This window comes from Labrus bergylta, chromosome 14, assembly GCF_963930695.1.
Source record: "Labrus bergylta chromosome 14, fLabBer1.1, whole genome shotgun sequence".
NCBI lineage: Eukaryota > Metazoa > Chordata > Actinopteri > Labriformes > Labridae > Labrus > Labrus bergylta.
The window spans coordinates 20604336-20620041 of NC_089208.1; the positions used below are offsets into that span (position 1 = coordinate 20604336).

A 15706-nucleotide genomic window follows, 5' to 3' on the forward strand; every position below is an offset into this window, starting at 1 on the left:
GCTGTCTGTTTGATCCATTACATTTATCTGATTGCCTGCGTCACATGAGGAGGGAGCAGCTGTTAGTGGTGTGAAATCACCCAGTCGCAGCCAGATGCTGTCTAGCAAGAACAGATGAAAAAAAAGTCAAATAAAGAATCATTTTTACAGTACTTGCTGTACGTGTGATGGTGTCTGCTATGAAACAACATGTTTGAAAGTAGCCTAAGGTTCTGAACAGTCAGGTAGGACAACTTCCCTGAGTGTTTACCCAAATAACAAAATAAGTGGTCTGAGAAGAAGGTGTAAATTCTGGGTAACAAAGTGTAATAAACATGAACATCACAAATTGGTAACATCAAATTCCTGTTTCTTCCTAATTGTCAAAGAAACAAGGAAAAAAAGGGTTGCTGAGGTGACACATGATAACACTATCTTTATAACAAATAAGTTGGAGTTATTCTAGGGGGGAAAAGATGTGCATTTTTTTAAAGATACACAAATGTTATAGGAGGTATAAAGAAATCAGCATGGTTCATGAATGACTGCCAATAAACTTACTAAGGTCAATGTGTGTTACAATTCTGCACTAAAGCATATGTGAGTCCTACAAACTGATTTTTACTGTATGTTGTTTTGTATTGCTGTAGATGTTTAATGTGCCAGTTTTGATTTATTTACCTAATTTAAAGTCAACACAGTTGTCCACCATGGTTCTTTAAATCATCATATCTCCCCCTTTCCTCTGAGAACTAATACAACAAGTATTAACGTGTGTATTTGAATGCATCTTCACTGACCCCTTGTGGTTGGATCTCACTTGGCTGCTCTACAAATGAAAACAAAACCTCAATCATTAGCCTATCAAAACATCAACCCAAGAAAAAGCTTGCTAGGATGTGATAAGCTGACTCAGGACACATGTTAACACCATAGACTGTGTAAACATGACCAAAGTGTTGGCCAAGTTGTTTATTTACCCAAAAAAGAAGATCTTTTTTTTTTAAACCAAAACAGGATTACTTGATTCTTCATTCAGAAAAAGTTACTATAAAGAATTATCACTATATTTTAAGATACAAAAATACTTTGATTAAAACATCAATTTTTCAAAAATGATATCCAAAGCTGGTTGTTAACTACAAATTCACAAGTTAAGAGTACAATAATTGCTTGAGAAATAATAGTATTGGTATAAAGTTGAAGAAATACTCAAGTAAATGAACTCAATTGCCACACTTTAAAAAAACAATTTCCTTATTTGGCCCTGCAAACACAGCAGAAGTACACCCAGAATGTCATGAAAGTCATGAGTCAGGTTTGTGTTTTGTTTGTCCAAAATTTGCTTCGAGGAACGTCAGCAAAACCGATCTGCATCAAGCCTGTTTAGCGAGTGAAACTAGAAACTACCTCTATTTAGAGTTCCTTAAAGACATGCTGTCATTTGACAAACAAACAGTTAAGCAACAGTGTGTCCATGACTGTCACCAGTTTGTGTCTTTCCTTCTAGCTCTGTGCAAGGCCATTTGACCAACTCTCAAACAGTTGTCAGAAAAAAGCTTTTAATCATTACACCAGAACATGTCGTCACATCACAGACTTACAGGAGTTGATCCATCACCTGCTCACTCCATCTCATATTACTTGTTCACTTTTAATTGAGGTACGACCAAGTAACTATGTCTATGATTAGACGGGCCTATGAGTAATCAAGTTCACCCAGTCTACTTCCTGTGAATGATCTGTCTCATTGTACCTCAGGGTTTTATAATGTCTGTCTATCAGCCAACCTTTTGTTTCAGTTTTTATTTCTGTATGTTGTGCATTGTTGATGTAAAGCACTTACCTTTGTCTGTGAAAAGTGGTATACAGATCAAGTTTATTTACTTACTACTAACTTACAAACCAATAACTACTTCTGAGGTCATTTAAAGGTTGATAAAAGTTGTATTTGTCTGATTTAAGCATTGCAAACAGGGGTTTGATTGTTTCTGCATTTGAGCAAAGCAGACACAAGTGTGACCTCTTCAATTACAACTAATGTTAGTAGCTGTGTAGATTTTTAAGACATAGCAGCTTTCAGAATAGCATGTTTCAAACATAGAGGAAATCAAAATATAGTAAAGAAAATATCAGAAAAACATCAGTGATAAAAAAAACACTCATGAGTTCAAATGCTGGTTAATCATTACTAACCTCTGAAAAACACTGAGTTCTTTTCCAGGTCTGGTTAATGTTTATCTTTTCAACAACATTCAAATGAGGTACAGTGATCCACACAAAGATAAGGTGTGATCAGGAGAGAGAGAGAGAGAGGAAGAAACAGGATGCAAAGAGCCGTGTGACCATTTATGGAACTTTGAATATGCAAGGCTCCTCCAGAGACATATAAAAGGGAAGCTCCTGAAGCTGCTGCACCATTCTGTACGAGACGTCCGATGCAAAGTCTTTTTTTACTGGTTTTCTACGTTCATAGTCGGGGGATGAACTCCTGAGGAGCGAATGACGAAACACATTTTGCTTTTATTCACATTCAGAGGATTAGTAAGCAAAGGTAAAAAGGGTAAAAAAAGAAAATGGCCAATTTTATATTACGGAAAGCCAAACCCAACGATGTGCCGGATATCCTGCGACTCATAAAGGTAGGCCAAGGGTTAAAAAAAAAGTTTTGGTGACTTGTACAAAAAAATAATTTACCATTGGTGAACATTTTGTTGTTGCTGTTGTTGTGCTGAACTGTCTATATTGGTATCATGATTCATTGGCTTTCTTGTATCTTTGGCTTTGTCTTGAAGGAACTTGCTAAATTTGAAGAGATGGAGGAGAAGGTGCTGTTGACAGAAAAAGGTGCTTAACATACTTTACATTTCATCCATATTTACCTGGTTATAAAGAAACAAGTTATCATAATGCATACATTCTTATAAAGTCGATGTCCCACTTGTAGATTTACTTGAAGACGGCTTTGGGGATCATCCGTTCTACCACTGCCTGGTTGCTGAAGTCCCCAAAGAGCAGAGCTCAGAGGGTATAACTTTCTCTTTCACAAAACTTTTTTACGTTCAAGGGCCGCATTTCTGTAAATCAGTTTACCCTCTAACTCTGACCTTTAACTGGTGGCGTTTTCTTCCAGGTAACACTGTGATTGCCTTCGCCATGTACTACTTCACTTATGACCCTTGGATTGGAAAGCTGCTCTATCTTGAAGACTTCTTTGTCATGCAGGAGTTTCGAGGTGAGTTAGTCCTTGGTATATGATGGCAATAAAGATTACTTAATTACAGAAAAAAAAGGTTTGTGGTCCATTTTCACCCAACTTCTCATAAACCAACTGTTTTTGATCATTTGATCTTTGACCAGGTCTCGGCATTGGTTCCCAAATCCTGAAGGTCTTGAGTGAGGTACGTTTTCCATTAATCTTTCTCTAAACTTCACTTGAACATTTTTCAATACCCCTTGAGTCCTTGAATTGAATGTTTTGTTTGTTTTTTCCTTCCCTAGACTGCAGTGAAGACTCGCTGTAGCGGCATGCACTTCATCGTGGCAGAGAACAACACAAAGTCCATTGAGTTTTACAAGCGGCGAGGAGCAGCAGATCTTTCCTCCGAGGAGGGCTGGCGTCTCTATGAGATTGAAAAAGAGGATTTACTGAAAATGACCTCCAAATAGAGTTTCCTGCTTGTTGTACTGTCAGTGATCGTTACATGATAGTTCTGTTTTGCCACTGATTGGATATGGTAATCAACCCTAATAATGAATGGTTTCTTCTTTTAGTTCATTTGATGTTTAGAAAGACTTTGGCTAATCAAGATAAACACAAATTAAAGGAATTACAATATAGCTCTACTGCTGTTTTGTCTTTCATCTGAATCATTTTTACCTCATGTGGTTAAACATCTTCAAAAAAAATGAAAAAAGTCTAATAAGAAAAATAAACCTGATTTGATGTATTGGATTTTATTTTGACCTGTTTTTGATCTTGAAACCCGTTATTGGAAACCTGATCACCAAGTATTGGACACAATCAACACACACCTAATCACCATGGGGTAAAAAATGTTTTTAAATCTGCCATTATAATAATACCAAGAACTAATAGAGGACTTAGAGGGAATTAATTCTTGATTTTAGTATTAGTCTGTATGTGCCTGTGCTAAGTTTTCATTTGAGCTTAGAAAAGAAGTAAGATCAAACATGAAAATAACTCAAAAGTGGTGTATTGAAAATGGGGCTTCAGGGGCGCTGATGACCGATGTGGTCAGGTCATCCCACATGTAGGGGAGGCTTATTCCAGGCAGGCGGCCCAGGTTCAAGTATGACCTGTGGCTCCTTTTCTTACATGTTCTTACTCTCTCTCCCGATTCCCTACTCTATCCCCATGCAGTCCTATCTAAATAAAGGCAATATCCAAAAATAAATCTTAAAAAAAAAAAAAAAAAAAAATGATGCTTTTATTAAATTAAAAGTGTGATAGTAGATATAACTTAAAATATCATACAAAGCATGGTCTCTGAGAGTGTGGCTTTTGTATATGATCATAATAACTGATACAGCCAATTAGTATGTAAATAGCATTTTAACTGAAACTATTTAACAAACGTGCGTCCTGTAATGTGTGTAAAATTTATGAATTATTTGTAGCATAAATAAAAATATTGAATTTTAACAACCTGATAAATATTAAAAGTCAAAAGTATGAGGGCATTAAAATATTTGGAGACACTAGGTCCAAACTGTACCACAGCTACAGCTGGTGGGAAATAAGGGATATAGAATAGAATAGAATTACTTTATTGATCCCAAACTGGGAAATTGTGGCGTTATCCAACACACAATATGAGTAAAAAACAAATCTAAACATAATATAATATTAAATACAAAGTAAATAAGTACTAAAAATGTAAAAACTAAGAATGTGAATATATACAACCAGCATTTGTCTGTTGTTGTTGTTTTTTTGTTTACCTTATTCTTCCAACTTTTTTCAAAATGATGGTAAATTGGCTGTAAAGGCCAGTGTAATAAAGCTACCACACTACCTTTATCATTGCCTTTACTGGAGACATTTCCACGTGACTTTTAGTCAAAAAAAAAAAAAAAAAAAAAAAGTTTTCCTGCAGGAACAACTCTTTTAATTCAAAATAGTTTAAACTGTTTAATTAAACATGTAAATGTGTAATGAGCATGACATTGACACTTTGTGCTTGTTTCAGTTGCCAGTTAAGTGGTTTGAAGGATGTTAGGGGATTTCTGTATGGAGGTCATAGTGTAAATATATATATATTTTTTAAAACCTTTACTACTGCTGATGTTTGGAGAAAACTGAAGAAGGACAAAGACCATCACTGGCTATCACAGCAGCCTTTGGGGGGGGGGAGGGGGGCATAAACTAATTAAACTGAACACTAACAGTGCACGTTTTTGACACACCGCGTTTTGCACCGCGGTGCCTCTTGTAGATTATGGCCTGTTTGGTGCCTGCCGGTGTGATTTCCACCACAACCCTTCCGCATTTTCCTGCTGCTCTCGGGCTGTGACGTGTCGTGCTGACGGCGGCCTCGGAGCTTGGAGGAGCGGGGGGCTGTAGCATGACAAGATCTGGCTCCAGACGTCCTCGCTTTGCTTTCAGCAGAGCTCCAGAAACAACCCCTAACCCCTCCTTCTCCGCTCCTCCGCGGCCCGCCCAAATAACACAAAATTCCCGACTGAATCCAGCCCGAGACTGGGGGAACCGGGCGGCCTGGGAAGCCGAAGAGCGCACGGAGGCCAACCCTGCAGCGTGAATCTGGTACGCGGACACATTTTCGCAGTTGGGACGCGCGTTTGCGAGGCTATGTCTGCATCTGTACGCCCCGGTTTGTCTTTGTTTTTGCATGCATGTGGTGTTTAATTTATTTCTTTATTCTCTCCTGAGAGGCCGCAGTGGGGTTGGGCCTTTTCTTTTTCTTTTCAGGGCCCTTAAACGGAGGCCGTAATTGTGGGGTGGGTGGGGGGGGAGGATGTCTCCGGCCTATCCGGTTAGCACGCCAGCCTACCGAAAAGACGCGTAATTAGTCGCGATTAGGCCTTACGCGACTTGATATTGCGATCGATTCAAGCAGATGACGCGCAAGTTTTTCTTAATCAACTTGCAAAATTAACATTTCTCACCGGCGAAAGAGTAATAAAAGGATGGCGTTGGTGTTAGCATTCGTGCAGAGACGGAGCTAACAAAATGGCGGATGATGGAAAAACGATCATAGAGAATGTGTGTAGCCTCCTCCTGCTAACTGAAGCCCAAGTGTGGGAGCTTACGTAATCTTTCCATTTAGGTAATAGAGCTTTCTTATTGCTGCATTTGCTGTGTCTTTTTAATGGCCGTGAAAGTCGGACTTGTTTTTATTTTTTTTTATTTTTTATTTTTATTAAGGTTTTAAGTCAGTTTTAAACCCAGTGGTCATTTGGAGACATGACCGCCTCATCAGGGTTTATTTTGAGGCTCTCAGTCCTGCATGAATGAGGAGCTAAGTCAAAGTCTGATCGTGCAGCTCATGTTTGACGTGTTGGTGGCATCTTAAAGCATTATCATGCGCCACATCTTCCAACACACCTTTTTGTCATGCCTTTGTTTTTTTTCACCTGGACGAGGTAGGGAGGGGGAGAGGGAGAGGGGGAGGTGGTGGTTGGGGTGGGGGGGGGGGATGGGACGGGACATGTAGTGGAAATTAAATGGCACCCTGGCCACATCGTCCACTCCACTGTTTACATCTCTGCAGCAGCCCAGCAGTGTGCGTGTTGGTGTGACAGAAACCCCAGTTCTTGTCGCAATGTTTATCTCCACGATAGAGGGTGATGATGATAACATGTGTGGTTAGTGTTTAGTGGTGGCTGTGGAGTAATGATGCAGGTGAAGCGATCATCACATCGGTCATTTCACTTACTGTCCTTTTGCCGCAGACTCAAGCTGCACCTGCAGAAATGCATCTACTTGTCACTACTTATTCCCCTCAGTTCTTTTAAATCCCCTCTTAAAACAGACTTTTACACACTTGTTTTCTTCTTTTTATCTTCTTTTACTTCTTACTGTTCTTTTATTTATGCTCTTATCTTAACTCCTCTTGTGTTTTAACTTGGTAATTTCTTATCTTTGTCTATTTATGTTTCATATTTTCATACTTTTATTAACATAATAGTTTTTTTTTTGATCCTTTAACCACTTGTTTCTATTTATTTTACTGCTCTTACCTTCTTATTGCTGTTATCTTTTTATTTTTTCAGCTCTTTTAGTTTCTTACATATTTTTAAATCTTTGGTTCCTCTTGGTCTCAGCTCGTGTTGGGTTCTTATGATGGTTCTTATCATGGTTCTTGTGATGGTCGGGTTATATATGTCTGTTGGGTATTGTGCACTTTGGGTTCTTTTCTGTTGAATTGTATTTAATTATTTTTAGTATTTTGCATTTGTTATGTTCTTGCTGTTGTTAATGTTCTTCTGTGTTTGGTTTAGTTTGCTTTGTTCTTGTTTGTCAAAGCATTTTATTATTATATATGCTTTTTTGTGTTTGAGTTGCTCCACTAGGGCTCCTTTTTGTTTTAAGTAAGTACAGCAAAGAATGCTTTAACAGTTTTTCTTACAACGTCAGCCTTGGTTCTTGACAGTTTTCATTTCTAAGTGAAGTGCAGAATGGCCCAAAAGAAACCCACATTTTACTGCAAAAGGAGTGGACGGTAGTCATTTATGGATGGATGTGTGTATTAGCCGTTGGTGTTACGCTGAAGAATGGTTTATTCTTCTTCGTCGAATTCACTGTAGGTTTGTGTAGCCATGTTCATACGGAGAAACCTACGTTCGTATCCTGATGTTAAATGGATCCTCGAATATTTAACTGCTTGTCGTAATGATGCAAATGCAAGCCGTGTGATTGGACCGCTGGGTAGCATCATAGACAACATTTCCGGTATTGCTGCAGTTTTCAAAATTCTGCAGAAGGAACAACGCTATACAAGCCAGTATAATCAGCTGCTGCTCAATATTTATCAGCTCTCACTTCAACACAATACGCTGGGATTCAGTCGCCATGGTTTCTTGTACACAAACTGGCCGAGAATGTGGCGGAACCCTAAAACTGGCGATAACAAGCACAGAAATCAGACTACTGACAAGTGTTTGTCAGTTGAGTATTGCGGAGCTACGCAGACACATCAGTGCACAATTAGGATTGCAGATTGAATTCCCTTCAGCATAATGATAAAGTTGAAGTACAGTGTAGATTCTATGCAGAAGTATAAACAAGGCTTCATTCTGTAGTAGTTGAGCAACACCAGGCCAGCAGTCCCTCCATCATGTGAGCTACATTACAATGTCAAATTAACAACACGCCATACTTTTGCTTCAACAAGTAGTGGGCAAAAATCTTATTGTATCTTTCAAAGGGCACAGCTGGGTATTTGGCTTTATTCTTAAAACACGTCTTTAAATCATGATCTATGGACGCATCATCGGATTTTGTTAACTCTATGTAATTTCAAACAGTGAATGCACATGAATCTTGAGTTGGTTTATATTCTGTTGCTTGAGATTTAACGCATCCTGCACACAAAGCACAATAAGAAATACAACTTTACATATCAGTACAGCATATCATTCCACCTTAATGCGGTCTGTACATTTGAGAAATTTGACTTTTTTTGTCCTGCTGCACATTGGGCCAGCCTCCAAGGAGAGGTTAAAACTCTTAAATGCAATTACTGTAATGTGTGAAGTATGTACTAACAAACTTGTTTAATGTGCTTTGATTATTGAGAAGAAATCAACCAAAAAGGAAATATATTAATTTGAGTGACTTTTTGCTTTCAAATGTTTTGGTCTCTTAGGATTTTCAAAACTCTACCATTTGCTTCCAGCTCTCCAGGAACAAATGCAGTGCGAGGACAATGGATGAGGATGTCACCAGGCTTGCCATACATTCAGAAGAGCCTAAAATAATATTGCACGGATCGGGTAATTAGCCAAGCTTTTATTCATATTTGTGGTTTTCTGATAGACATGGTTATAGTGGATATTTTTTAACTCTGATTCCTTAGATAGCCAGATATGTTTGATTGACGTAGGTTAAATGTTGTCCGAATGCACATAAAACAAACTGTTTCCATTGATGATCAAATGAGTGATCCCACTTTTTCCAGATGAGGGTGGTGCTGGCGGGCAGGAGTTTGTTGTGGAGCTTCAAGAGACTGTGTTGGTGTCTGAAGGGGAGGGGGAAGGCATGGCGGTTCACAGGTTTGCCCCAGATGAGCTTGTCATCCAGGATGCTGTGGAGGATGTGGTCTCTGAGTATGTGCACTGTGACGAGGACGAAGATGTCGCTGTGGAGACATGCGTAATGTCCCTGGAGGGTGAGGAGGAAGGCGTTGCCATGGGAGACATCCCTGAAGATGGAATGGACTCAGAGCAGCAGGATGATGACCAAGATGGCTGTGGAGATTATTTGATGATTTCCTGTAAGTTTACTGCCATTCTTGCTCGGGTTGGATTCAGATGAGATAGTGTTGTTCTGAAAAGCAACATATAGGACTAATTGTTTCTAAATGAGCAGGCATTCAAATCACACTCAAGTTGCTAAACCTGATCTTTGAAAGTGGTTTGAAGAGGTGTACTTTAGTTTTCACAGTAGATTTAAAATGTTAAAAATAGCCACATGGTCAAGAGTATTGGTCTAATGAAAGAAGCTTTAGAGGGAAAAAAGGAAAATGTGTAACAAAAAAAGCATTACAATGAAGAGCTCTGTGCTGCTTAGAATCCCAGGTCTCCAAAACTTATTTTCAGATGTAAGAAAACAAGATTTATTTATTACAGACCCAAACATACGTCACAGCCCTTGTGTAAATGTATTTGTGTCTTCATGAAGCACACCCAGCTAAACTCAACGTTATTTATATCTCACCGTTGATCTTTAAAAACATGCAGCTCAAAGTGATTCACAAAGAAACTATAAAAAAAAAAGTAGTTGGTGAAGCAAACTTTCTGATTCAGCTCATGCGTCCATGGTCTGTCTCCCCTGTCCTGATCTCCACAACTGAAGTCCAACTGAAATCATCCAGGTCATTCATGTTTTTGCGAGCTGAACTGCAGAATAAACGGAAATTCTGTTAATTCTGCAGTTCACCGCATTTTCCAAAAAGGAAATCAAAGAATGATTGAATGATATTTTTAATGTGACCAACAGATAAGTATTCGAGCTAGGTGAAAATATACTTCACACTACCACTTCATCAGCGTACAGTCATAGCTGCAGTTAGAAATGACTAATTCACCAGGTGCTGTATACTTAATAAGCTGTGACCTCCAGAAAAGAAGTCTGTCAGACGAGGGCTGGTGGTGGTACGAATTAGGCGGTGGCCGCTGCAAAAGTTGTCACCTGACAACTGAATGTAAATGTGGTGAAGGCATCCAAAATAATAATTTCTTCAGCGGTTAATTAAAAGGTTTATTTTATTATCTGATTACATCTGTTTAGTGAGCAAGGTCTGTGGATTTTTGATGTTTTTTTTTTAATTGTAGAACCTTGTTACACTTTTAGTCCAAAGTAATGAAGGTTGTTACTGCTTACACACTCTGCACAGCAACAAAGACTGTGAGCTATTTTCAACCAAAGCAAATGTAAAATTATAATTCACTGGCCCCTCTCCATATAATTACTACAAGTAGCCGACAATGGCGCTGTAGTATTTAGATTTACACTGTCACCAGCTCATGGGGACAGACACTAAATTCTCCAATTAAATATAACATGTTTTCCCTTCACTAGTGGACGAGGCCGGGAAAATGGTGTCTGAGGATGGGACAGAGGTGACAGTGGAGGGAGCTGTGGAGGACCAGGAGGTGGAGAAGGATGAGGACGGACAGGAGGTGATAAAGGTGTACATCTTCAAGGCTGATTCTGGGGAGGATGACATGGGTGAGTAGAAGTTAGGCTTTAACCTCCTATTCATGTGTCAAATATGTTCTCTTGCTGTGGGCAGTAATCTTTGTAAAGATGTTCTGTCAGTTTTCTGGCTGTCATACATTAGTTACTTACTTACTTTTCAACTAAAATAGGTGATGTTACAAGGTTGTTGATTTTCTTTTTTCCTGGAGTTAAGAGTTAAAGCAAGCACTGTCACTTTGAGCTACAGGTCATTGTAGTTCAAACTTGTTTTTGAAGTTTAAACTTGTTGAATCATACAGAAAGACAGAAACAAATTAAAGGCAATATTCATCACAATTTGGTGAGGTCAGATTTGTCAAAATAATGAAGTATTTAAATGGGTGTTTTTATGTTGCAGGAGAGTCCGTTGACATCAGCGATGGAGACACTGAGAGCATGGCGTTAACAGAGTCTTCTGGCCAAACGCTGAGAGAGAAGATGGTTTACATGTCTGTAGGAGATTCTCATCACCATCAAGGAAACCACGGTGAGACATTTTTGATCTAACAAGTGGGGAAACCCGTCTTGGAGTATTAACTCATTTTTGGTTTTGGACATGTTTGGCTCATCTGCAGGTGGGTCAAAGGTGACTGATGGGGTATTGTAATTGGTGGAGAGAGATATAAAGCCATAACTCACAACCTCTGGTATGTGACTATAAGCAAGATCTTCATGCCTGTGGCCTGGGCTGCTACTTGTGGTCAGCGCCTCTGTCTATTCAGTTGGTTTATAAACACTGGAAGCTTGTGATTCAGCGAAGTATCTTAGTGTCTTGGCCTATGCTTCACAGATGCTGTTTATTTTAATTGTGTTTATTTAGCTTTAAAGGCTGGTTACTATCTCACAGGTGTGGAGGACAGCGAGGGTTGCGAGAACAGAAACGGTGCAGCCAGCGCTTTACTGCATATTGATGAATCCGACGGGGTTGATGAAATCAATCGACAACACAACAAGAGCAGAAGACGTTCGGAGCCGCGCCAGGTACAGACAGGTAAGAGCAACACAGAGTTCACTTATATGGAGGTTGGCTTCGTGAGCTGGTTTCTCTTTCATTTATCGCACAATGAAGAAAGGGTTTATACCCTGTGTGGGGAAAGCGAACAGAGATTCAGCCTGAAATTAATCTTTTTTAAATTCACTATGCTCAAAACCATGAAAGAATTTTTGATAAAGCCAACTTGTATGGATTTCAAACCTGCAGAAAACGGCTTTAGTAAGTCAGGAGTGTTATAAACTTTCCCAAACTGTTGTGTCATCTGCCAGGAAAAAGGCTTGCTCTGACTCTAATTCTGACGACTGTGAGTAAAGTGTTGTAGGCTCAGTTGTTGAGAGGCACTTTCAAAGTCATAGTTCCCTTTGAAATGAGTGTGTAATTCAGAATTACACACAAAAAGGGAGACAATGACGACACACACAACTTAAAGGACAGTAACTATGTATTGATCTTTGTCCCCCTTTTGCAATTCTTTCTCTTCAGCCATCATCATCGGTCCCTATGGTCAGCCTTTGACAGTTTACCCCTGCATGCTGTGTGGCAAGAAGTTCAAGTCACGAGGTTTCCTGAAACGCCACACCAAGAATCATCACCAGGAAGTTCTGACGCGGAAAAAGTACCAGTGTACCGACTGTGACTTCACCACCAACAAGAAGGCCAGCCTGCACAACCACATGGAGGTGCACGCTCTCAGCAGCAAAGCCCCTTTCGAGTGTGAAATGTGTGGCAAGGAATTCCACCAGCAGGCGGCGCTGTTCTCACACAGACTGCAGCATCACCACAGAGAGCCCAAGAACCAGCCGCCTCCAACGCCTACCAAGATGCATAAATGCAAGTTCTGTGACTATGAAACGGCTGAGCAAGGACTGCTCAATCGGCACTTGTTGGCCGTCCACAGCAAAAGCTTCCCCCACATTTGTGTTGAGTGTGGAAAAGGCTTCCGTCACCCTTCAGAGTTGAAGAAACACATGCGCACACACACTGGCGAGAAGCCTTACTCCTGCCTGTACTGCGACTACAAGTCGGCCGATTCCTCCAACCTCAAGACGCACATCAAGACTAAGCATAGCAAAGAGATGCCATACAAATGTGAGCGCTGCTTCCAGACCTTTGCGGAGGAGGAGGAGTTAATGCAGCATGGACTGACACACGAGGAGAATAAGACCCACCATTGTGCCCACTGTGATCACAAAAGCTCCAACTCCAGTGACCTGAAACGCCATATCATTTCTGTTCACACCAAGGACTATCCACACAAATGTGCCATCTGTGGTAAAGGCTTCCACCGGCCATCCGAGCTGAAGAAGCACTCGGTCTCCCACCGCACCAAGAAACTCCACCAGTGCCGGCATTGCAACTTTAAGATCGCCGACCCTTTTGTCCTCAGTCGTCATATCTTGTCTGTCCACACAAAAGAGCAACAGGCCTCTCCTGAAAAGAGTGAGGCCAAGAGGACAGAGGTGCACTCTCCTGTTGCTACACCTAAAAAGTCTGCACCGAGCGGGTCCAGCAGCGCGGGCCCGCCTGGCAGAGTCAGTGCAGCCAGCTTAGCGAGCAGCGTGACTGTAGTTATTGGTAAAGGACAGAAAGAGAGGAGAATCTACCAGTGCCAGTACTGTGACTACAGCACCGGGGACGCTTCAGGTTTCAAGCGACACGTGATTTCCATTCACACAAAAGACTATCCGCACCGCTGCGAGATCTGTTCGAAAGGCTTCCGACGACCCTCGGAGAAGAACCAGCATATCATGCGTCACCACAAAGACGTGGTGCAGGCAGAGTGACTCTGACCGAGCCAAATACTGTGCCACAACAACGAACAATGTTAAAGCAACCATCACACCCCAATCACTGCACCCTCAGCCTGACGCCATCGCATTGAAATAATGTGGTGTGTGTGCGTGCTGCACTTAGTCCTTTCTGTTGTTTTTGCTCTTTTGTCTATCCTCCGCCTAATGTTTGTTCAGAAATGTAAACACATGTACATAACATAAACACCGTCAAGAGTTAGCAACAAAAACCCCTCCGTAGACTTGCACTTTGAACTGCATGTCCCTTACTGGTGACAGTGTGCATGGCAGATTGTTCAGGTGTCTCTTTGTAGATAAACCTCTTTAAGTTTGCAGGCAGCAATCAGTTGTCAAACACAATGGTCCTAATTATTTGTCCCAAAACTTGAGTGTAATTTGCAAAACACTTGCGTCATAAAAAAAAATACTAAACACAGCAGTATGGATTAGCAACCTGTTTGCAGTAGCACTTACCATCCTGGTAAAAATCATGATGAATGCAGTACTCAAGTTGTGCGTGCGTGTGTGTGTGAGAGTGAGAGAGACTAGGGAAGGATTGTGTGCATGTGTAAATGAAGAGTGAGTGAAAAACAAAGCATCTGTTGTGCTTCCCGGTGCTCAGACCCCACCTCTCTGTATCATAGTGCTTTGATGTGTTTACACAAACACGTGGTCGGCTGTGTACAGCACGCAGAGAAAACAATCATTCTTATCTTTGTACACCGGGGGGGGTCTATGGTCATGAACGTAACACATAATACACAGTAAAGTAGTGGTGGATATGTCATGGTAGTCAACACAAGCTCATACAGTATGTGCACCTTTTATCGAGATCATTACCTGATAGCTTGATCATCAAACACCCGTCTGATATATCAGTTTCCCGTCAGTAAATGTACTGTATCTGTTCAGAACTGGTGCCTGAAGCAGTAGAGATGAAGCCCTGACTAGACGGTATTCAAAACCAATTAATGCTACCTGAGGAGTAAATTGTCATTCATTCGAGGAAAAAAAAGGCGTGTTTGTGACGAGGAAAATGTGATTGCAACATTATTAATGATTAAAAACAACCGTAATGAAATTTAAAAGAAAAGAACCCATCAGTGTACGAATGTACCTGTCTGTTTTAAAGAGGAATCATTCAGTATACCTGGTGCTGCTGTTCAACAACTATGGACTGAACTCTTTGTCTCCCCTCACAGATGTACTTTTACCAGTAGAAAGGGAAAATGTATATCTTTTTAGATACAACTTCAGAAGACAGGTGCTGGTGGTGTACTTGTACTAAGGCTTTTTACATTTTTTTTGTTATCACCTGTGATCATTTCTGTTTTTATATTTATTCATTTACAAGTTGTTGTATAGTTAAGTGTAACTAGACTTCTATGGGACGTAAATTATTGTTTTGTATACAAATCTGTACAAAGCGTGTAGATGTAAACACTTGATAAACTGAAATCTGAACTGTGTTGTTATGGATGTACTTCAGCGTATTTGTTAAAAAAGGTAATAAAAGCAAAGTATTTTAGCCATGTGTCTTTTTTTTTTTCTCTAATCCGTTAAACCTCCCGCACGTGTGCATACACGCTGTAAAATTATTTTCTTCATGTCTGCTCATAGGTATGTGTGACCTCACGGTGCAAAAATAATCTGTATGCAGAGTTTGATACCCAAAGGCTGTTAAACTCTTGAATAGTAAAAGTTTGTGATTCTCTAAAATCTTGGTATTACTCCTGAAAAGATCTGAGAAAAGTGACAAACCTGTTTCCTTCCTGTTTAAAAAGTCTCAATATTCCTTTTTTCCCAAAAAGTTAAAGCTGCAGTTTTCTCAGTTAGCAGTTTTTCTTTACTACCTTTTGTGGATTATTGATGCATCACCACCATCTGTAATTGAGGGGTGTAGTGTAACACAATTTGCTAAATGTGTTAGATTTGGGAGACAGATTAAATGTAGACCCACTCAGGAAAAACCTTCTCAATTGTGTGAATAGACATCTG

The 15706-nt window shown here is 40.1% G+C and overlaps 2 protein-coding genes across 6 annotated transcripts; both read left to right on the plus strand.

Moving 5' to 3' along the window:
• Positions 1-2389: 2389 nt before the first annotated feature.
• Positions 2390-3934, plus strand: LOC109983566 (diamine acetyltransferase 1). Its single transcript, XM_020633341.3, has 6 exons — positions 2390-2621; positions 2775-2826; positions 2927-3007; positions 3113-3214; positions 3340-3380; positions 3481-3934. Exons 1-6 carry the CDS (start codon positions 2556-2558, stop codon positions 3646-3648), a joined length of 510 nt encoding a protein of 169 aa, XP_020488997.1. The 5' UTR covers positions 2390-2555; the 3' UTR covers positions 3649-3934.
• Positions 3935-5385: 1451 nt separating this feature from the next.
• On the plus strand, positions 5386-15236 carry LOC109983560 (zinc finger Y-chromosomal protein 1). Of its 5 annotated transcripts, none has more exons than XM_020633332.3 (7): positions 5386-5767; positions 8832-8958; positions 9144-9458; positions 10766-10915; positions 11283-11411; positions 11772-11915; positions 12402-15236. In XM_020633332.3, the coding sequence occupies exons 2-7, from the start codon at positions 8892-8894 to the stop codon at positions 13700-13702; spliced, it is 2106 nt and encodes a 701-aa protein (XP_020488988.1). In that variant the 5' UTR covers positions 5386-5767; positions 8832-8891; the 3' UTR covers positions 13703-15236. The 5 variants fall into 5 exon arrangements, with proteins under 5 accessions (XP_020488988.1, XP_020488989.1, XP_065818821.1 ...); XM_020633333.3 differs by having other exon boundaries at positions 8862-8958; XM_065962749.1 differs by lacking the exon at positions 5386-5767 and adding an exon at positions 5798-5824.
• Positions 15237-15706: the final 470 nt, after the last annotated feature.